This window comes from Camelina sativa, chromosome 10 (genome assembly GCF_000633955.1).
Source record: "Camelina sativa cultivar DH55 chromosome 10, Cs, whole genome shotgun sequence".
In the NCBI taxonomy this organism is placed as follows: domain Eukaryota; kingdom Viridiplantae; phylum Streptophyta; class Magnoliopsida; order Brassicales; family Brassicaceae; genus Camelina; species Camelina sativa.
Window position 1 is genome coordinate 19,305,983 of NC_025694.1, and position 23,537 is coordinate 19,329,519.

Here is a 23,537-nt window from a genome sequence, read left to right on the forward strand (position 1 = left end):
TTTTTTTTTTTTTTTTTTTTTTTTTTTTTTTTTTTTGAGATGTGATGAGTTCTTTTAATTGGAAACTAAATTTGTGGGTTGTTGCAGAGAGGTCATCAGAACTCATTGGAGATGATGCCAATGTATTTCTTACTTATGATACTTGGTGGGATGAAGCATCCTTGTATCTGTGCATGTCTTGGCTTGCTGTACAACGTTAGCCGATTCTTTTACTTCAAAGGCTATTCTACTGGTGATCCTAAGAATCGTCTCACTATCGGGTTTGCTCTTAATCTTCTTTTATGTTTTTAACAAGTCATTCGAGTTCTATCTAAATCGTCTCAATAGATTGGTTCCCACATAAGCTAATAGAGTAGAGTAGAGTAGAAACAGTACTGAAGGAAACAAAACTGCAAAAGCTAGTATTTGTAGATGTGAGATTCTTTGGTTTATGTTATCTTTGTGTGTTACAACGAACATGATCATTGACTTGGTTGCTTTTGGTGTTTTACTGGAATTTTCGTTACTGTTGAAGGAGGTGTTTTTTTCACTGTGATGGATAAGTTCTTTTATGTCTTTATACATCAACATCATGCAAACATTGAATCTGAAACACTTCCAAGTTCTCAAAGGTTACTTAAATTAAAGTTTGTGGAATAACTTAAACTTCTATTTAGCCGACAAGAGAATCTCTCTAGTTAATTGTTATGACACTTACAGATAGAATTTTCAACAGGGGAATGTTTTCATACGATTCGCATTTGATTCTCCAATAAACCTAAGTTTAGTAGTTAGGCATGTTTATAAACTCTCTCTACCTCTGTTCTGCAGGAAATATGGCTTCTTAGCTATGCTAGGACTGGCCGTTTGCACAATCTCGTTTGCTATCACCTTGCTTCGCGGCCAAGCCTAGCCTGTCTTTGTAAGTTTAATGCTTGTTTGTGGCTGCACACTTTGATTTTATGATTTTTGTAACATATACCTTGCAATGGTTTTACAATGTCACCTAACCTTGGAATTTGTCGATATACAATGTCACGTTTAAGTTGTGTTAAATTTGCTTATGTCATGGAGCAATAAGCTTTATGGAGAGTATATTCCTTATAACATTGTATCTAAATTAATCTTAATCATACAAACTCAGGATTTTCTAAACTAAATATCACAAGAACATAATGTATGCGAATTATACAATCTTAATTGTTCTTGAAAATTTTAAAGTTCTAAAAAGATGGATCAGAAAAAAGGCTTGGATATTCTCTAAAAAGAGAAATCAATCGCTCAGTTTGTTCAGTTTCGATCATCTGGGGAAATAATCCTCACTTCCATCTAAACATGTGAAAAAAATAACTATGAAATCGATTTTGATTTTGATTTTTTTTTTTTTAAAGCGAGTGAAAGGGATCAGAAAATAGGCTTGGAATCTCTCTGACAGAGAGAAACATAATTCGCTCAGTATAATCAACATTGATCATCTGGGGAAATTATCATCACCTCCCAAAACTTCTTCCAATGAAATCATATAAAAAAAAAATAATACGAACTAAAACCAAAAGATAGAACCACTATCAATTATGTTCAATGGTAAGTGTTTAGCAAGTATTTAGAAAAAGATTATGTAAGTATATAAGAAATATCTTTATACAAGGGGATAAACTTTATTATTGAAACACTCAAAAGGTTACAAGAACTCTTAAAACTATTACTCAAACTCACTCACTTAAGCTTAGCTTGAATGAAACTTTTCACCAAGCCTTAGTATTTATATTACAAGTCTTAGGGAATATTACATAGAATATTCCTTAAAATATTTTTATGCTTTATTTTACAACTCTCTATTTATTCAACTCTCTCATAACCATATACTTCACTATCATATATCACACACTTATTATTTATTCCCCCTGTCTCCAAAAGAGAGGCGACGTTTATCTTATCTGTTGTCGTCTTCTTCACTGTCTGAGACGACTTCTGTGACGTAGATCTTTTGGCCTGGAATGTATCGCTTTATCTTGTATTTTTTCCCTTCAACTCTGTAGACCGGATGATCTGGATTTGATTGTGGCCATGCGTACTGATCATGAAAGCCTGCTAACACTTGTTGTATTTCTTCAGCGAATCCTAGCGGGTAGACGTGTGTGTTTTGCCAGTGTGCTGTGTGAGGACAAAGAAGATTAGGGTCAACTTCAGATTCATTAAATCCATTCAATAATGCAATTTGCTTTGCGCGTTGATGGAAGTTTCCCGAGGCAAAAGCATCATTATTGTAGCTTGTCTCAACTTTCGCATCATATTTCTTTAGGATAATGATTTTCCCGTCTTGTTCTTCTTGGATTGTAGTGATCCTGAACGTGACAAGTATATCCAACTCAGGCTGTGCACGAACATGTTCTTGCCACCAGGTAACATCATGGAATAATATGAGCCACTTGTACAGTAATTTGTAATGCGCATTTCGTCTAGTCAGTATGCATTTCGCCAAGTACTGGAGCAGTTGACTTTTGTGGATGAGGACTGCAATAGTGTAAAGATCTGCCATGTACCAAAGTAGGAGGTATGCTTCTATAGGAAACCGGCCATAATGAGCAGGGTTCATATGGATGGTGGTGAGGAAGGGATAGGCCGGGTGGTAAGGGAAGCCAAGAAGTGGACCCTGATCAAGACCATATCGGTGTATATAAAGCTTTAGGAAACCATGTAGTGTCTCAATCCCTCTGTAGATCAATACATTGTCAAGTAACGATTCTCTTATTCCATGCGGCATATCGGCAATCTTTTTTCGCAGGTTATTTTCTGTTGGATTGTCTGGACTGAGGGTGTATATCATGGGTACTATTGTCGAGATTTGACGCTGAGTTCTTGAAAGAAAATCTGGGAGGAAGTTGTCTTTTCCTTTGATGTGTTTAACATCGAATTTCCACTGGGAAAACTAACTTGCCCACCTGAGTAATTGAGCTTGTGGTAGTACATTCTGCTTGAACTGAATCATTTTTGGAAAGGATGACATGTCCATCTCGATGAGGAAATGTTGGCCCACCAAATGAAACTCAAATTTTTCTATTCCTCTTTTGACAGCGAGTATCTCCTTGTAAGTAGAATGGTAGTGTTTTTCGCTATCTTTAAAGACTCCACTTTTATACCCACATATATGTCTTTTCCCTTTCTCGTCTTCTTCTAAGAGTATTGCTCCCCAATAGCAATCACTTGCGTCCGTCTGCAGAATTCTTTTTCCTTTTGCTGGGATTTTTAGTGCTGGTAAGGTTGTGGAAATTTTTTTCAATTCTTTTACTGCTTCTGTGCATTTCTGGCTCTAAGGAGGGGCATCTTTCTTGAGTTGAGCAGAGAGAACCGATCTTTGTTTTGCAAGACCATGAATGAAATCCGACATATAATTGACGATCCCCATAAACTGTTGGACTTGCTTGAAAGATAGTCGTTCATCTGGAAACTAATTGAGTTGGGTGGCAATGTGAGGTTGGAGGTAGTATTCTATCTTGGATATGTGCATTCCCAGAAAATCAATCTCTGATCACCATTTTCTTTTCTGATAGCATAATACCGTATTTTTGTACGATACTGTGGAACTTTGCCAATAATGAAGTGTGGGAATCTATGTCTGGCGAGAATAGCAGAATATCGTCGATATACACCAGCGCATTTGGGAGGATAGGCTCGAATATCTTGATCATAGCTTTTTGGAATAATGAAGGAGCTACCTTTAGTCCAAAAGGCATGACTTTCCAGTGGTAATGACGATCTGGTACACAAAATCCCGTCTTTGATCTGTCCTCTGGTTTGATTCCAAGCTGCCAAAATCCTGCTTTTAAGTCAAACTTGGAGAAGATTTGTGCTTGCGGGAGTTTTTGGAATAACACTTCTCTCTTTGGCAAAGGAAACTTGTCATCGGCAAGGAAATGGTTGAGTGGTTGATAGTTGATGACCAATCTGAGTTTTCCTCGCACCTGTTCAGCCCGTTTGTTGACGTAGAATGCTTCGCATGCCCAAGGTGAAGTGGTCTTCTCAATGAGATCTTCTTTTTGGAGTTGGTCAATCTCTTCGAGTGCAAGATTGTAGTGATCTGGGTTCATTCCTGGGTGACTTGCTTTAGTTGGGTTGATATCTTCATTCTTCTTGAAAGGTAAGGATATGAAGAAATCTGGATTCTTCCATAAAGGAGATGAGCACTTTGTGAGAAACTCCGAATGAGAGGTGGCGCAAGATGTCTTTGCTATTTCTTCTTTTATGGGATTAAGCATCTCCATAGGGTATAGATGAGACACCGTTGTCCAAGGTAGCAACTGATTTTTGTGTTTGAGACCTTTCGGGTGCCACGAAACTCTCCGTAGACTATGAAGGATGTCAAATCCAAATATAAAGTCCTTTCCAGGAAGTTCAGAACCATATACCTTTGATTTAATCATGTATCCGGGGAAAAATTGGATGTAAATTGGCTTGCTGATAAGAGAGATATGAAATATCTGGCCGTTGGCTGCTTTGAAAGCGACTGAACATGAATTCCAATGTGAGGCTGGGAGGAGGTCTGGTTTGATGATGGATGAAGCAGCTCCAGTGTCAAAATAGGCAATGACCGGTATTGGTTTATCATACTTGTTTGGGAAGATGTGGATCTTGGCATTTGGAGATGGTTGGATTAGATACACCAATTCTTCTTGATGTGATTGCTCTACTTTGCAGAAATCGAATGTGTAGAGGTCAAACAACATGAACTGGTCGTCTCTATCGCTTTCATCTCCAGTATCCTCTTCTGAAGATTCATCTTCTAATTCCATACCCATTGCAAGAACTGTATCATCAGTTGGTTCATCATCAACGGAAAAGATGGATTCAATATCTGAGTCATCAATATCTTCAACTTGTGCCAAGTAGCCAAGGAGGTTGTCTCTCTTCTTCTTGTTAGGACACTGTTTCGCATAATGTCCCTTCTTCTTGCAGATGTAACATCTATCTGATTTTTTGAAACCTCTTTGAGTTTTCTTCCTGAAGAATTTCCATTTCTTTCTAGAAGATAGCTTTGGATGATTCTTCTGCCACTTGCTTCTGTAGCTCTTTTCTTTTCCATGACTTGTAGAACAATGGCATCTCTTGTCTCTGCATTTGATATTGAGTTCTGGCCGATCACATGCTTTTCCTAGAAGCTTTCCTTGTTCTTGAAACTGTTTAAAAAACTTCTGGTGGTTGCATAGCTTTTCAAGGGCTGCCAGAGAAATTTGATATATTTCTCCAAGTGAAGCTTGGTTGAGAGGCATATTTTTGAGAGACAATATCCTTGACATTTCATTTCCAAGTGGTTCTAGAAGTGAATTCAGGTACGTCTGCTTGAGGTTGACGTAATATATCCCATTTAGGGCATAAAATCTCTTTGACATTCGCTCATAATGTCTTTCAAGATCCTTCCTCTTGAAGGAGCAGCATCTCATGCTAAGGTACTCTTCTCTGGCTTGGATAGTATAATGATCCCATGTGCCGAGAAATTCATTGTGGATGTGTCCCACCAAGGCATCGATTGTTGGAGATTGTCGGATTTGTAATTGTCGATATTGGCCTAAGCTTATCCACCATTGCCTGAGACGTCCTTGGAATTTAGCCACCAGTTTATCAATCGATATAGGCAAAATGGCTCCTGGGTTGAGTTGTTGTTCTGTTAGCCATGCATGCATCTCATATACTTTGTCGCGCCATTTTGAAGGGGGAACATCATCAAAAGAAAAACCCTTATGTGGTTCTGTATTAAACCGCAGATTTCCTTCTGTCTGATTTCGTCCAGTTTCTTGAGTTTCTTCATATACGTTTCCACCTTCACTTTCTACGTCTTCTTCAACCACAGCCGGTGAGGCCATCATAAAAGTTGGGATTATGACCTCATCATTTTAATCTTTTATTGGCGTCTTTTTCATCATACTTTCTTGAGAAAAACTTTTTTCTCGTTTTACAACCTTCTTAAGAAAAACAGTGATTGGATTAGCACGCTCCACCATGAATTGCGCTTTGCTGGTTTCGGGTTGATCTTGAGATTTTGATGTCTCGGTCAAAGGTTTGGGTGGTTCAAGTATGGCTTTCTTCCCTGTTCTTTTTTCTATTGGCTTTTTCTTTTTGGTAGACTGTTGTTCATAAACAACTTTTGTTGGTAAGAAGGAGGATGCTCCGAAAATACTTGGGTCTTGAGAAAAAGATAAAGGTTGTGTTTGGGCTGTGTAAGGTGGTGTGTAGATGGGGTATGGTGTGAAAAGATCATATGGCATTGGAGGTTGGGTTTTGGGTTGGTTTTGTAAGGAGTTTAGCTGAGCTTTAAGGGACTTTAGCTCAGACTCTTTTTGGGACATGAGGGGAGAGTTTATGGAGACAGTAGTTGCAAGGTGGAGAAGTTCTTGGTGGAGAGAGGTTATCTTTTTGGTGAGTTCTTTTATGGAAATGTCCATGATGGTTACCTTTTTGTCAATCTGGCTTAGGAGATAGTTTTGGGTTGTGGCGTTCTCCGACTGCCAGTTCAAAGTTGCTTCTGCGGCGCTGATCTGCTTTACTGAGCCATCTGGGTTCTTAACATTTGGATTCCGGATTTTCCATGAGTGTTTTATATTGTTTTCTTCAAACTCTTTGGATGGAAATGGTGAATCCTGCTGTGATGGAGGTCCGAACATGTAACTTAGTTGTACCTCTTCTTTGTCAGGTGTTGTGGGAGTTGAGCCACCTGAATACAATACATAGTATTCAAAATTCTTGCCACTTGGTTCTCCGAGAAGGCCAACTTGTGTGTCTCCAGACTCAAATCGTTCTTTGAGGGTTTGTTGTGTAGTTTTCTTTTTTCTCCTTCGCCTTGGGGTGTCATCATCATCAGAACTATTCATCTGGCAGTGTTGGCAATCACAAACATCAAAGAATTTGTGGCCCTTTTCATCTTGAAAAGAGTAAATGGGATCTCCCAGCGAATCAAAAGATGAGATTGGAACACCATCTAAACGTGGATGGTTTTCCAAAGTTTGAGCTTCTTCAAAAGGAGTAATTATATTGATTTCTGTGCAGAAAGCCGTTGGTCTTGACTTTTCTTCTTGTTGCTTAAAAGCAATCTCTACAGCTCCATCTTTTCTCCTATGAATAGAAGAGTCCACCGATTGTATTGGGGTGCTACGGTCATGGAGCTTTTCGTAATTGGTAACCCATGATTCTGGAAGCAACTTGACAAGCTCATCTCTAGGAATCTGTCTAGGAATATGGATGCACGACGGGCTATGCTGGGATTCCAATTGTATGAGTAGCGCATCTTCAGTGTCTCTAGGGAGACTTAAGTCCATTGCATGATTTTGGACTCTATACGCCATTTGATGGTGAAGCGTTGCTGCATACGTGTTTCCAATTTGTGGAGCTCCTGTGATTTGCAGCTGAATTTGCATGTTCTAATATATTTGAGGGTCTTCCAATGCCACGTTGAAATTTGGGAAGAGGGTGACGAAAACAGTGTCAGCGTTTAGTGTTGTCTGGATAGTTGCAATACAAGCATGTTGGTATTCCTTGTTTTTTCAGTCAAGGGTCTTGAGAGGACTTCATGATGGGTGACCTTTCTGGAAGTGATTATCGAAATTGTGCGAGTGAGGACAAAACACAAGAAAATATCTTTTGTTGATTTGTAAGATCGGTAATCAAGTTTTTAAAGACTCCCAGACGTAACAAACCGGCCATCGAATATGAGTTGGTCCACAAGCCGGGAATAGATGTAGGGCCCACNTGCTGTTGGTCTTGACTTTTCTTCTTGTTGCTTAAAAGCAATTTCTACAGCTCCATCTTTTCTCCTATGAATAGAAGAGTCCACCGATTGTATTGGGGTGCTACGGTCATGGAGCTTTTCGTAATTGGTAACCCATGATTCTGGAAGCAACTTGACAAGCTCATCTCTAGGAATCTGTCTAGGAATATGGATGCACGACGGGCTATGCTGGGATTCCAATTGTATGAGTAGCGCATCTTCAGTGTCTCTAGGGAGACTTAAGTCCATTGCATGATTTTGGACTCTATACGCCATTTGATGGTGAAGCGTTGCTGCATACGTGTTTCCAATTTGTGGAGCTCCTGTGATTTGCAGCTGAATTTGCATGTTCTAATATATTTGAGGGTCTTCCAATGCCACGTTGAAATTTGGGAAGAGGGTGACGAAAACAGTGTCAGCGTTTAGTGTTGTCTGGATAGTTGCAATACAAGCATGTTGGTATTCCTTGTTTTTTCAGTCAAGGGTCTTGAGAGGACTTCATGATGGGTGACCTTTCTGGAAGTGATTATCGAAATTGTGCGAGTGAGGACAAAACACAAGAAAATATCTTTTGTTGATTTGTAAGATCGGTAATCAAGTTTTTAAAGACTCCCAGACGTAACAAACCGGCCATCGAATATGAGTTGGTCCACAAGCCGGGAATAGATGTAGGGCCCACTTGGGAAGGTGGGCCCATGGACTGAGAGTAGACATGGGCTCACTAAACAATGTGGCGGTTGAAGCGTTATAGAGACAGAGGCTACATCACGGTGTGTCGAAGACACTTCCACGAATACATTGAGAAATTTAGCATTAGGTACTATCAAAAGATTTTGTGACGATTGAAAAAGGTTTTGACGTTTATTGGTCGTCGGAGAAAGCTATTTTGAGATAGCAAAAAGACGTGAACATTTTCTCTCCACACATGATGAGGGCAGAGCCTCTCTCTTTGGTAGAAAAGGTTGGACACAAGGTTATCTACCCAACAAAGGAAGGTGGAGGAGGTTGGACGCAAGGTTATCTCTGCAAGGGAGGAAGACGGAGCCAAGGTTCTATCCATGATGGAGAAAGTTGGATGCAAGGTTCTCTCCATGAGGGATGAGGGCGGAGCCGATATTTTTTCCATGGCGGTCATACATTATTGTGAATATACATCATTGATTAGTATATTATGTTATCTATAAACACATTAAGCCAACTATTTTACTTTCACTTTGGCATAGTTACTATCACGAATACATTGGGAAATTTAACATTAGTTACTATCAAAAGATTTTTTTGTGAAGTTAGAAAATTGTTTTTACTTTCATTGGTTGTCGTTACAAGCCATTTTGAGATAGCAAAAAGACGTGAACATATTTTCTCCACATAGGAAGAGGGCAGAGCCGAGGTTCTCCCTATGGTAGAGAAGGTTGGACACAAAGTTATCTCCGCAAGGGAGGAAGGTGGAGGAGATTGGACGCAAGGTTATCTCTCCAAGGGAGAAAGGCGGAGCCAAAGTTCTTTCTATGGTGGAGGAGGTTGGACGCAAGGTTCCTCCATAAGAGATGAAGGCGGAGCCGATTTTTTCTCCATGGTGGTCATACATTATTGTGATGATACATCATTGATTAGTATATTATATAATATATTTTTTATTCAAAATTTTTTGAGCCAACAATTTTAGTAATTAAAAAACTATGCAGAAGTGAAAGTAATATACTTGGCTTAATGTATTTATATAGACAGTTTCTAGATGGTGATAAAGAATATTTTTGTAACATACAAAAGTACATTTAGCTGTAAAAAATATATTTTTAATAGTAACATACATAAAAGATTTGTAAATAGATATAAAACAGTGTATTATAACAAAAATAAAATTTATATACAAGATACAACAAATTTTAATAAATTTAATTTCATTTATAAAACTTTAAACCTGTACATTGGACAGGTCCTCATCTAATAATAATAATACATCTAACTTATTTTTGGTCAACAATCATACAATATTATTATGTGCTATGTATTTTCCACAATCTTTTGTGGAAATAAAAAATGTTAACAATCAGTTGGAAATTAATAAAACGTTCGATGGGGTTAGTTAGTTATACTGATTTTAGAATTGAGTATAAGCAAATGGTTGTATTAAAAATATATTGAGAGTTAGAGTTTCATAAAGAAACAAAATAACCAGTTTGGTTATTTTTAGCTCTAGACATAAATATTCTCACAGAAGGATCCTTCAATTCTGTTAAAGATGATCTTACATACGACGACAAGATAGCTTCAAATACTAAAGATCATTATTCTCTTGGCCGCTGCATAAATAACTGAAAATAATAAACAAAATATATAGTGGCTTGTCTTAACCAAAGGAAACGAATTTGTATGGGCCAGTTTTAGATCCCTTACTTCATCTTAATCTCTGCTTTTGGAACTTCCTTTGCTCTTCCTCGGCCTCTACTAAATATAGAATAAAACTTTTTGTTTTGTTGAAAGACCTTTGTATGTTATAATATTAAAATAATATTAAAAAACCCATTGCACATCCTCAAATTAGTGTCTTTAACTTTTAATAATATTAAAAATAATATTAATCTCTTCATCCCATAGTTTTTAGTTTTTATCCTCTCATTAGTCATCCCTAAATATGGGTGTCTTGATTCCAAACTCAACACAAAACTGAACATTGAAAAATAGAGAAAATGGAGCTATGATGATTAATCCATAACACAGAAACTGAACATTAATCCATAACACAGAAACTAACATTCAAAAATAGAGACAATGGAGCTATGATGATTGATAAAAACTATTCCTCTTCAACAATCTTGCTCTTCTCGCTGACATAGATACCATCAAGAAACTTCCTGATATCCTTCTTCTTTACGTGACATTTCTGCACATACAATATAACCATTATCAAATTACAAATCTCCCTATCACTGAAAGCCTAAAATATCCAAAACACTATGCACACTTGCCCAGAGCTTATGAACCATTCCGTAGATGTAAATACAAAATCCAAGCATCAACCCAAAACAATGTCACCTATCTAACACACAAGAGAGTAGTACGTACCTGGTTGATCAAAGCGCATGACCTTGACACAAGCTCAATGTCATTACCATCAAGAACGATCTCATCCTTGACCAAATAAGAACATAACCAAACTACACAAACAAAAGCAGAACCAAACAACACAAACAATAACAGAACCAAACAACACTTAATAAAAACAGAACCAAACAAGACACAACACAATAGACCAAACAAGACACAACACAATAGCAGAACCAAACAAGACACAACACAATAGCAGAACCAAACAAGACAGAACACGAAATCAAGTTAAGAGCCAAGAATTTTCAATCAAAGTGAATAACTTACCATCACCAACAACATCATTAGTAGCATTTGCAACCTGCTTGACAAGACTGGCACCAACGTTCTTGATTTTGTCTTTGAACTCAGTGCTTTTGGCAACTGTCACAAGTTGTTGTAGAACTAGTAAACGACTCCTAAACAAGACAATAATAGCCAACCTGAATATGCAGAATATGACATACCCAAAGCGTTTCTATCCCAAACAAAGTAGCCAACCTTTCTACGGCCTTAACAAGCAGAAGCAGAAAGAGAAATCAAAAACAAAGTAGAAAAGAACAAAGTCACTAACCTTGCCCGCTTTGGAGAAGAACTCATAAACATCTCTCTCAGTAGCTTGAAGAGCCATCTAATTCGATCATTAGAAAACCAGATAAAACAAGCTTAATCAGTTAACTTAGCAGTGTCGATAATTTCCATTTCAAGAAAGCATATTATAAGAGTATAGAACCACACCATTTGTTTGGCTCATCTCTGAAAGAGACAAACCCATCAGCTACCGAGACAAACCCATCATTCTAACTAAATCCCTAGCAATTTCAAAACTTCAATCGAATTCAAACACAAACTAAACACAGTGATTAGTATCAATACAGAGCAAACCTCACAAAGCAGACAATCAATTAATCAATCTCAACACCAAAGTCGAAACACAATTCTTGTTCGACTGTTGATACAAAAAAAAAAATTCTTACCTAGAAGAAGTAAGCAGAATCGGAGAAGAAGAAGATGTCGATTTTGATAAATCGATATTTGCTTTCGTCGTTTCGTTTCGACAGACAGAGGAGCAAATAAAGAAAAGAGAAAAAAAAAACAAAAGAAACCAAAACAAAACGTAGCCACTGAAATTTTGACACGTTACCGTGTCTCTGAGTATCTAAAATGATCTCGGCAGAGACACAGATCTGGCAAAATTCACAATTAAAACATTATTTTTTTTTCACTTAAATAATAAAAAAACAAAAGACATCCTAGTGGGATGTGCAATGGCCATGCTCTAATACATGTATTATTATTTTGTATTTCTTGGTATAACTTAAGGTTTTGACTCCCCTGTGACAAAAAGAAAAAAAATAATAATAATTAGACGTGGTTCGACTTTGAGACGATTCCCTGTGACACAGCTATCACACTTGACTCATTTGATTGAGGAATCGTTTCGTTAACGAGTGGTTTTGCTTTGGTATCAAAGACTTCCCATGGATGAGACCGCTTCTCCAAAAGTGATTTCGTGCCCGTTAACTATGTGTATCACATTCGCTCGATTAACTACATGACCACCTTACTTTATACATAAACTAATTACTATTAGTTTATACTTTTTTCAAGCCTTTAGTTCTAATATATAACTGATGAATCACTTTTCTCGAATGTGAAAATTCGACAAAGTTGTGAAATATTTCTTGCGACACCTGAGAAAAATCGATTTCTAGCATAAAGTTATTGAGAGACTTCAGACACCATAGTTTGGTTGTAGAAATAAGTTGAATCATGTTTTAAAACATAAAATTGATTATGCAGTTATGTTAGTTTATTAATCACATTGATTAATATGTGTCAATAAACCATGACTTTTAAACATCCCATCCAATGCAAATGAGATTGGATGGGATGTTTCAATTTCTTTACCCTTACTAAATTACGATTATATTATAAAAGAAATTAATTCTAAATTGTCCCGTATGGCAAATAATGTATTTGTAACATTGCCTTTGGTTTGAATCGTTCTCTTCTAAAGACACAAACAAAGAAGCGAAAGCCAAATTAATTAGTTGCAGGACAAAACATGACCTTGCTAAAACGAAAGGTATATGACCCACACACAATAACATATCCACAAAGATATGTCGTATCTTCATACCTTAGATCTCCTATAAAAGTATAGACAAAGCTGCCAATACGTACGAAATCAATCAAAACCAACGCGAAAACCCGCGTTTAGTTTATCCTTCTTGTGTTTTGTCTCAAGGTAGGTAACGCTATGGAAAAAACATCTGGATCGTTAGGCAATGGGATCCCAGAAACGATGGGACAAAACCGCGGGAACATAAAACGTTGTCTCGAGAAGTACATAGAGAAAGGCAGGAGGGTGATGAAACTGAACCAGTTGATAGATGAGATGGAGATTGTTATCAATGATGTAACGCAACGAAGGCGAGTCATGGAAGGCGATCTTGGCAAGATCTTGTGCTTCACTCAGGTCTTACCATTTGTTTTATAAGATTTTTTCCAAATGGCGACTTGAATATTTTTCTAATAAAGTATTGAAGAATGAAGGTTTATGGATTTCTGTTTCAAAATAACTTTGCAATAGATGGTCATATTGTCTAATTAATTATTATATATTTTTAAATGATTATTTTTTTTTGGTAGAATATTTTATAATGATTATTATCCACGCTTTGTGTAGGTAAGTTTTTATTTAGCTATCTTATAATATGAAATTATATATATTATCAAAATTAGGAGTATTTGTAAGGTACGATATATCATGAATAACAGTACCATTTCTATTTCATTTTATGTAAATTACATTTTTTTAATAATTAAATTTCACATGTCATCCAATATAATCAATATCTTAAGATAAATAATAAATATACTGAAATGTATAAGATTAAAAATGATTTAAACGACAAATCTAATATATAAATCAAAAGCCATAGAATATTTTGTACATTAGACAACTGTATACCAATATTCAAACTTAACTTTTTTTATCTTCATTTTGGATGGAAAGTTATGTTATATATATTTTTATTCACTTTTGCATGATCATCATATTATGTTATATATATTTTTATTCACTTTTATTCACTTTTGCATGTTATATATATTTTTATTCACTTTTGCATGATCTCTAAGGTTCATTGGTTTGAAAAGAAAATTCACTTGGTGAGCTAAATTTGGCATTGTAAATGTGAATGAAACTACAGGAGGCAGTGGTAATTCCTCCAAATGTGGCATTTGCGGTTAGAGGAAACCCGGGAAATTGGCAATACGTGAAGGTTAACTCTTCCAATCTCTCGGTAGAAGCTTTATCAAGCACGCAATATCTCAAACTCAAAGAGCTTCTCTTTGACGAGAACTGGTCTCTCTTCTTTTTCTTTACCAAAATATACTTTCGCTTTCGTGATCTCATTATGATCTAACTAGAAGTTTATAAACAGGGCAAACGATGAAAACGCATTGGAGGTCGATTTTGGTGCGTTGGATTTCACTCTGCCTCAGCTTTCGTTGTCGTCTTCAATAGGAAACGGGTTGAGTTTTGTGTCCTCGAAACTTGGAGGCCATTTAAACGATAACCTGCAGTCTCTTGTGGACTACTTATTGTCACTTGAGCATCAAGGAGAGGTTACTTTTAACCACATAAAATCCTCTATTTCTTTGACTTTTCTTTTACCTTATGTACATTCTCGTTTTTTACGTTTGCTTTTCATGAAAAAAATTATAGACAGAAACCACACATATTTCTTAGAAAATTAGGATGAAGACCTAACATACCACCCTCAACAAGTGGTTCAAAAACATTAAACTTTTTTTTCAAAAAAAATAAATTTATACGAGAAATACTCTAAAATAACACTAAAACAGGTTTTATTATACATGATTACTAGTCCATTTGCCAACTAGGAATTTTAGTAAATCTATTGTATGTAGTGTTTTTGGATTTTTTTTTTTTTTTTTTTTTTAACCCNGATATCGCTCCCCGATAGAGTAGGAGTCCACGTATTAGCTATTGGATACCCGACAGAGCAAGGGTCCACGTGTTAGCTATCGGATCGCTAGCCACGTGGGCGGCCAAATGGCACTCCATGTGTATTAAATAAAATAAAGGAGCCCTCAGATCTCATAGCTATAAATCTGATCATTCACGGCTTAAAGTAAATGAGTAAAACCCAGCAACCTTAAATGAAACCCTGAGCGCCACCGCTTCGCATCCGACTAACAAGTGTGTGGGATGATGAAACGGTGGAATTGAGATTGTGCGCGTGTGTGATGTTCATCGACTACGAAGCGACAGCGCTCAAGGCTTTCTTTCTAAGGTTTTAAAAACAACATGCCGGAGATTACTCAAATACAACCGCTCTATAACATAATTTTATGCATCATTGGGCAAATCGCAACATCACAACGAAAACTAAAAAACAAAAGTTTAAGATCCGACTGAAGCAGCTTAAAAACAAATCAACAAAATAAAAATAAAAAACGAAAATTTGAAAAACTATAACAGATATCTCAATCGTTAGACGGCGAGAATAATACGACCAACAGGAATTTTAGGATTGAGTGGTAATACATTTTTTAAAATTCCCTAAACATTTTTCGTCTTCAATTAATATTAGAAAATTATTTTTATGTGTTTGCATTTACTTTACACTAATTAAGAAAATAATTCTGTTAGAAAGAAACTTGATTCATTTGGAAAAAAGGTAAATGCAAACGTAAACACAAATAAATATTTGAAGCCTATATCTTAAGCTTATATAAGTCAATGTTGTTATATAAATTTCAGAAGCTTATGATGAATGAGACTCTAAACACAGCTAGAAAGCTTGAGATGAGTTTGATCTTGGCAGATGTTTTCCTATCGGAACTGCCTAAGGACACATCTTTCCAAGCCTTTGAACTCAGGTTAACCCTTTAACACCTCTTCTCTTAACTATTTACATTGCTAACCGATAGGTTGGTTAAAGACCGGTTTAATTTTGACTTAACTCAAAAACAGATTTAAGGAATGGGGTTTTGAGAAAGGATGGGGAGATAGCGCAGGGAGAGTTAAGGAGACAATGAGAATCTTGTCGGAGATTCTTCAAGCCCCTGATCCTCGCAACATTGATCGATTCTTCGCCAGGATTCCTAGAATCTTTAACGTTGTCATCTTCTCGGTTCACGGCTACTTTGGTCAAACCGATGTTCTTGGTTTGCCTGATACTGGTGGTCAGGTTGTTTACATTCTTGACCAAGTGAAGGCCCTTGAAGATGAATTGCTTCACAGAATCAACTCTCAAGGCCTTAATTTCAAACCTCAGATTCTCGTTGTAAGTTCTCTTTGATTTACTTCTCTTTGTCATGAAATTGAGTCTTGATCATGAAACCCAAGTATTCACATTAGTTTTGTTATATAAAATAAAGAGTTGAATGGTGTCCTATATATATGTTGCAAACTAGTCTCTTAAGTACCACAACCTTTAGGAGGTTAAGATTTAAACGACTTGGGAACTCTCACTAAATTCTTACGAATCTTTCATAACCATCATGCTTTTATTAATTTTGAATTTTATCCAAATTTGCAGTTGTTGTCCTTTCAAACTAGAACTTTTTGTAGTACAGTATTTCTTAATATTATTTATATACACAGTTGTTTCCTTGATTAATGCAATATTGATGTCAAGAATCTGATTTTAGGTGACAAGATTAATCCCAGACTCAAAGAACACTAAATGCAACCAAGAATTGGAGCCCATTTTTGGTACCAAACATTCGAATATTCTTCGAATTCCATTCGTAACAGAGAATGGGATTTTGCGTCGTTGGGTTTCCCGCTTTGATATCTACCCTTACCTAGAAAGATTCACTAAGGTAAAAATCATACATAACAATGGCAGAATTTACTTTTTCACCAAATTTCTCTTCTTTTTGTCCTCTCTATACAAATTTCATTTTTGTAATTGCAAATAATATGAGTATAGGATGCAACAACAAAAATATTGGATATTTTGGAGGGAAAACCTGACCTAATTATCGGAAATTATACGGATGGAAACTTGGTGGCATCACTCATGGCCAATAAACTTGGAATTACTCAGGTTACTTGTTACCTTTTGATTTGGTAAAATTATGCCAATATTACTCATTTATTTATGAGTCTTTATTTATATAAAAAAAATATATACTGAAAGTGGAAATAAAAAAATCTAGGCAACTATTGCACATGCCTTGGAGAAGACTAAATATGAAGACTCGGACCTCAAATGGAAAGAGTTTGATCCTAAATATCATTTCTCATCTCAATTTACGGCAGACTTAATCTCTATGAACTCTGCTGATTTCATCATAGCAAGCACTTATCAAGAGATTGCTGGAAGGTAAAATAATACTTTTCATTAAGACAATATTTTTAATGACAGTCGAGACAGTTTCACATTATCCGGTTTTGGTTCATTTATGTTAGCAAAGAGAGGGCGGGACAATACGAGAGCCACATGAGCTTCACACTTCCAGGGCTATTCAGAGTTGTCTCCGGCATCAATGTCTTTGATCCGAGGTTTAACATCGCAGCTCCCGGCGCGGATGACTCTATATACTTCCCTTTTACCGCGAAAGACCGGAGATTCACCAAGCTTTATCCTTCCATTGAAGAACTCTTGTTTAGCCAAAATGAGAATGATGAACACATGTACGTCTAACGTCTCTATTCCCTTTTTTCACTTTTCATAGTCATTACATATCCATAATACTACTATACGGTTTCAAGTAGTGGTTAACTGTTTATTTATGCCTTTGCGTTTACATATAATATTTAAAATAATATGTTATATAACTGGTATCTATGTTTATTTCAAAATACTAACCGATATTTTTGTTACGAACAAAAGTGGTTGTTTGATGGACAAGAAGAAACCGATCATCTTCTCAATGGCAAGGCTTGACGTTGTAAAAAACTTAACCGGATTAACTGAGTGGTATGCCAAGAACAAGAGGCTACGAGGCTTGGTCAACCTTGTGATTGTTGGAGGATTCTTTGACCCTACCAAGTCTAAAGACAGGGAAGAGATCTCAGAGATCACAAAGATACATTTTCTGATCGAGAAATACCAACTCAAGGGTCAGTTTAGATGGGTCGCAGCTCAAACAGATAGAACAAGAAATGGTGAACTCTACCGATGTATCGCAGATACAAGAGGTGCTTTTGTGCAGCCTGCGCATTATGAAGCCTTTGGTCTTACTGTCATTGAAGCCATGAGCTGTGGCTTGGTCACATTTGCAACAAACCAAGGTGGTCCTGCTGAGATTATTGTGGATGGTGTCTCTGGTTTCCACATTGACCCGAGCAATGGAGAAGAATCAAGCGATAACATTGTTGATTTCTTTGAGAAATGCAATATCGATCCTAACTACTGGAACAGAGTTTCGAGTGAAGGGCTTCAGCGCATAAACGAATGGTATATATAAATAGAACTGTCTATTTTGGGTTACGCTTTAAGCCTCTAAGCATCACAAGATAGTTATATTTATAATTCTATGATTATATATGTGCAGCTACACATGGAAAATATATGCAAATAGAGTGATAAACATGGGGAGTACATATAGCTACTGGAGACATTTGAACAAAGATCAGAAACTAGCAAAGCAAAGATATATCCATTCTTTCTACAATCTTCAATATCGGAATTTGGTAAAATAATTTAGTCATTTTTTTGGTTTCATATATATGTGTGATTTGAAACATAAATGTTTTCTTTTACCATATTTTTGCTTGGAACAGGTGAAAACTATACCCATATTGAGTGATATACCTCAGCCTCCGCCTCCTCCTCCAAAGCCTTTGGTGAAACCATCATCAGCTAAAGGGTAAAGTTACATGCAACAATTATTCAGAAACACCCCAGATTGCATATACATTAATGTTATAACTGTTTGTTTATTTTTGTTTTGTTTTGACAGCAGGAGAACACAGTCACGATTAAGTTTCAGGTTGTTTGGTGCTTAAGTTAACTTCCAAAAGTGCATCTCATATCAGAACTAATGAAGTGTCCAAACCCTGTTAATGTTTCAGTTCTTATATCTATTTGTATCGTACAATAGTTTCATTATATATGTAACCACCCAAGTTGTGTGATTACACATTCAAATAAAAGGAAACAAACACAAAACATATTTGATTTTTTACCATCAATCTTCGTGAAGATTATAGGTGATTACTGATTTAACATGTTGAAGTACTCCTGATTAACATATAAAATGTCAGAGAAGAAGCAGCGTACCAATATTACATAGAAAAAGCAAAACCGTGATTGGAAGATTAAGCATCTTTTTTCAGGTTTTGGTCAAAATTGGATCCAAAAGGATGGATAGTAGATAAAACTTAGTTGAATTGGCTATCTGGGACAAAATCCACGAATTCTTCGGGTTGTGATTGAGAAGCTGTAAGTTTCGCCACCTTGTAACTTTTTGAGCTTCTTAAGATATCTTGCAGGCTCCCCGAAAACCTGTTTCACAAGACGGGCAAAGAGGTTTATGACCATAGTATGTGTATCTACAATTGACAATAATGTCGTTAACTGGTCACTTACATATTTGTCCCTCCAACCAGATTGTTTCCTGTTGATATCAAGAATCAAAATTAGCATATTTGGTAGAGAGAAGGTGTGATCAATGTTATATTCGGACTGATCAAATACCTTGCTTCCTAAACATAGAAGAAGTTACATCACTATCATTATCTGATGAATTATTTGATGGAGATTTAGTGGAATCATGCGAAGTTGTCTTAGATTCATCCTCTGACATCTCGGCATCCTTAAAGAAATTCGTCTTACTCTTGTTCGCTGTGACTGAGTTAGAGCTTTTCTTCACAACTTCTTTCTTCGTGTTGACATTCATCTTACTCTTGTTCACTGTGGCCGGGGTAGAGCATTTCTTCACAGCTTCCTTCTTTTTGTTGACTGCGCCTTTTTGTTTCATTGCACCATCAATGGAACCATCAAGGCTTTTCTTCTCTTTTTTAGATTTAGTTCTACCAGCCACTTGATCTTTCTTGTTACCCCCACCACCAATATTATCCTTTTGGCTAGAGCCAAAATTGTCTCCCATATCAACGTTCTCTTTTAGAGTTTGCATGGAACGGTTGATATCCTCATTAGTATCGTCGGCCTCAACAATCTTATTCAACTGTGAAGCATTGCTCTCAGTATTCTTCTTAGCTGGCGTGAATGATGCATCAGTGTCTTTTGGGCTGTCGATGGAAGAAGCCTCAACCTGAGCAGCATCGTTTACCTCAACTGACAGTACTTGGGCCTCAACCTCCACAGTGTTCAAAGAGTCTTTCTTTTTTGATTTCTTGCTTGATTTCTTCCCACTTATTTCAATATTTTCTGCAGCTTCGTTCTTTTGCTGCAAAGACTCTATTACTTCGACCTCCTCCACAAAGTTCCAAGAGTCTTTCTTCTTCGATCTCTTGCTTGATTTCTTCTCACTTTTGGTTAGATTTTCCTCCACTTCGTTCCTTTGATGCAAAGAATCTAAAACATTTCTGATAACATTCTCAGCCCCCTCTCCATCTACAACATTCTGTGCACCAGAATCTACCAGAGTGTCTTCTTTAGCTGGGGTCTTCACCTTTTTTGAACTTTTCTTCTTAGTAGACTTCACGGATTTAGCCTTATCAGCATCTATTTCACCTTTTTCCATAGAAACTTCATGTTCACGAGATGTGTTTTCATCCGTAAATTTCGGAATGTGGTCCAAGGCAGTCGGGGTGCTCGTCAAACTAGCAACTTCTAGATTATTTGCATCTTGTATTTTATCAGCATCGATAAGTGTGGCTTCGCTACTTCCCACCTTGTTGACAAATTTGTCACCCATCTCAGTTTCTACAAATATTCACCAATTATGAGATAATTAATAGATACTCCCCGTGACAAATAATTATAAAGAACTATACTCGACCAAGAAACCAAATTACCATTTTGTATTGCGTCTACAAGAGTATCGGCAGGCTTTTCTCCTCTCGAGATTGAAATAGATTCAGAAGTAGCAGTAGATTTATTGATGCGATCCTTTGAGGACTTCTTTTGCTTTTTCTTCTTCTTTGTAGCTGGACCGGTTGTCAAACCACTGCTAACCTCCAACTCACTTTCTGGGTAGCTCACCAAATTATCGGTCTGGATATTATCTACAGAACTTGGTTTAGCTTTTGCGCTTCCCACATCTTCATTAATCTTCTCACCCATCTCATTTTCTACACAAACAATAATATCATATGAGTTGATAGAATTTTCCGATGTAATCTTAGAGGATAGCAAAAATCAATCAAAAATCAGTAATAACATCATGAATTTATGAGTTAATAATAAAAACTCCCTGAGATCTGATTGCAGAGAATGACTAAATCCAGTGAAGAACTGAAATTACCTTTGCCAAGATTTCCTCTTCTCGGGATTGGATAAGATTCAGAAGTAGCATCAACACGTACTACATTTCCAGGTAGTCCATTTATCTCGTTCACAATTTCTCTTGAAGCTGTAGTATTATCAGTAGCAGTAGCGGTAGCAGCAGTAACAGGAGGCTGATTGATGTGATCTTTTGAGCTCTTTGTTCGCTTTCTCTTCTTCTCTGCAGCTAGACCAGTTGTCAAACTACTGCTAGCTTCCAACTGGTTTTCAACGTAAGTCACCATTTCAGCAGTTTGAACATTATCGACAGCACTTGGAGTCAATCTGCTTCCCTCACCTCTTTCATCATCTTGTGATGTAATCTGTCCATCTACAAGTTCTGAAGGAGGTGGAAGATCCTTCTCTTGGTCAATCATGACTATATCGGCAATATCTCCTCTCTTTTCAGTATCTATTGAAACTCAGAAATTTCATCAAAGGGTAAGCCTACCATATCTCTCCATACAACTAATAAAAGATCCCAAACTTCAACCTTAGTTTAAAAAAAAAAAAAAAGGAATTTACCTTGTTCTATTGCTCCCGTAAGATCATCTAGCTTTTCTAGAGCTTCTTTAACAGTTTGATTGTCTGGCACATCCTCCATCTCACCCCTGGTATGCCCATCTACAAGCTCTGAGTTGACAGTGGGAATTTTCTCTTCCAATAGCCTGTCCGCATCAGAAGTTTGCTGATTCTCTCCCATACTAACGCCATTTCTCTCGCCGCTTACAATGTCTACAGAACATCAGATATTACACAACCAAAGGTAAATGAACCAACACTCTGAAGAACTACTACATTCCATAACAATCAAAACAGAGGTTACCTGTTCCCATAAGAACACCATCTAGCTTTTCTCTTGGTGAAACAACACAAGATTGAGAGGCAACCTTGGATAACTCGGTTGTATCAACAGCAGATTGAATAAGATCAACCTTGGATTTCTTTCGACTAGTTTTCTCATCCGAACTTGTAATCTTCCTCTTCCTCGTCTTCCTCTCAACTACTTGGGTTTCTAAACCTTGGTAAAGAACCAAATCCGTAGTATGCATACCATCAACAAGTAGTGAACCATTAGCAATCTCCTTCTCCTTGTCAACCAATGAACGATTATCATCAGCAGCCATTATAGTCAGGACCTCACCCTTGTCAACTCTTACAGCATCAACATACATAAACCAGTTTTTACTAATCCCATAAAAAGCCTTATACACATTCATAGATTCTGAGAAATGATAAAACTTTCTTCGTCGTTGAATCTGAGAATAAAAAAAAAAAAAAAAACCACTCAATCAATTACTTGTTTGCTAACAACAACAAACAAAAAAACGTATATGAACAAAAAAAAAAAAAATACCTTCAACGCAGAAACATTAATTTCTCCAATTTCTGGGAAAGCTTGTTTATGCTCCTTGCGTAATTTGTCTATTAAAACCAAGAACCAAAACAAATCAGAGAAACGCAGTAATAAGGTAATTCGAAAATTAACATCACCAGGGATTTGATTGATTGAGTAAGCCGATTCAGTGATGAATTTGTTTTGTTTTGTTGGGTTCTTTACCTTTGAAATCGGAGATGATTTCATCTTTATGTACGGGTAACGCGAGACAAGTGTCGAGGTTGGTTTCTACAAAGACGCAGCGAATCTCCGGTGAGGAAGTATCTTCGCGATTAGTCATTGTTATACGAAAAATAGACTTGAAATTGGAAGCAGACGAGTGCGAAGAAGACGATGGAGAGTTTACTCTGAGAATCGAAAAAGGTTTAGGGTTTTATGATTTAAAGAGGTCATTTTTTTTTTTTTTTTTTTTTTTTTTCTTTTGTTTAAACTCTATTTCTATTTAATGAAAGCTATTTGGTGACCCAAAAAAAAAAAAAAAAAGGTCATTTTTATAAAATAAATTATGGAAAAAAAAATAAAAACAATTATTACGAATTTTGGGAAACAATTTTTTTTTTTTTAATTAAAAAAAAAAATATTAGGACATCTCATGACCTTTATTATACATGTGGATGATTTTTTTCCTTTTAAGTTCTTTGTAAAATTACTGATATATCTTTTTAAAATTCTTAAGTGGAGAATGCATGTTATATAATTCTTGGCCAAACTAAATTATGAAAAGAAATACTAATTTTTTTTGTCTACATATTTTCTTGTCCTGTTTTCGTTATTGGAAAAGGGAGACAACAAAAGCAAGATATGTGGCTTAAAAAGAGGGTTTTGTTCATTTGCAAAATAAGTTTTATCAAATTAACTTTTAGATTATCGTATT

General features: G+C 36.4%; 4 protein-coding genes and 1 pseudogene across 6 annotated transcripts in view; 2 read left to right on the forward strand and 3 right to left on the reverse strand.

Annotated features, from left to right (window-relative positions):
* LOC104719337 (microsomal glutathione S-transferase 3) overlaps positions 1–1,093 on the forward strand; it is a 2,106-nt gene extending 1,013 nt beyond the window's left edge. Inside the window, exons 3-4 of the mRNA XM_010437248.1 lie at positions 88–260; positions 811–1,093. Coding sequence (XP_010435550.1) covers positions 88–260; positions 811–892 — 255 coding nt within the window. The 3' untranslated portion in view covers positions 893–1,093. The remainder of the gene's footprint in view (positions 1–87; positions 261–810) is intronic.
* Positions 6,080–7,575, reverse strand: LOC104719338 (annotated as a pseudogene).
* LOC104719339 (chaperonin CPN60, mitochondrial-like) lies at positions 10,406–11,949 on the reverse strand. The gene is made up of 5 exons (XM_010437250.2): positions 11,800–11,949; positions 11,397–11,453; positions 11,111–11,241; positions 10,802–10,893; positions 10,406–10,619 (listed from the first exon to the last, which is right to left on the reverse strand). The coding sequence occupies exons 2-5, from the start codon at positions 11,426–11,428 to the stop codon at positions 10,533–10,535; spliced, it is 342 nt and encodes a 113-aa protein (XP_010435552.1). The 5' UTR covers positions 11,429–11,453; positions 11,800–11,949; the 3' UTR covers positions 10,406–10,532.
* LOC104719340 (sucrose synthase 5-like) lies at positions 13,001–18,986 on the forward strand. Of its 3 annotated transcripts, none has more exons than XM_010437251.1 (13): positions 13,001–13,304; positions 14,041–14,195; positions 14,275–14,458; positions 15,621–15,739; positions 15,834–16,146; positions 16,514–16,687; positions 16,798–16,914; positions 17,027–17,193; positions 17,280–17,504; positions 17,704–18,270; positions 18,368–18,506; positions 18,597–18,682; positions 18,776–18,986. In XM_010437251.1, exons 1-13 carry the CDS (start codon positions 13,086–13,088, stop codon positions 18,819–18,821), a joined length of 2,511 nt encoding a protein of 836 aa, XP_010435553.1. In that variant the 5' UTR covers positions 13,001–13,085; the 3' UTR covers positions 18,822–18,986. The 3 variants fall into 3 exon arrangements, with proteins under 3 accessions (XP_010435553.1, XP_010435554.1, XP_019086776.1); XM_010437252.1 differs by having other exon boundaries at positions 18,779–18,986; XM_019231231.1 differs by lacking the exons at positions 13,001–13,304; positions 14,041–14,195; positions 14,275–14,458 and adding an exon at positions 14,932–15,397.
* LOC104719341 (serine-rich adhesin for platelets-like) lies at positions 19,044–23,069 on the reverse strand. The gene is made up of 9 exons (XM_010437253.2): positions 22,826–23,069; positions 22,622–22,689; positions 22,091–22,523; positions 21,790–21,999; positions 21,245–21,676; positions 20,796–21,071; positions 19,513–20,703; positions 19,405–19,432; positions 19,044–19,320 (listed from the first exon to the last, which is right to left on the reverse strand). The coding sequence occupies exons 1-9, from the start codon at positions 22,941–22,943 to the stop codon at positions 19,197–19,199; spliced, it is 2,880 nt and encodes a 959-aa protein (XP_010435555.1). The 5' UTR covers positions 22,944–23,069; the 3' UTR covers positions 19,044–19,196.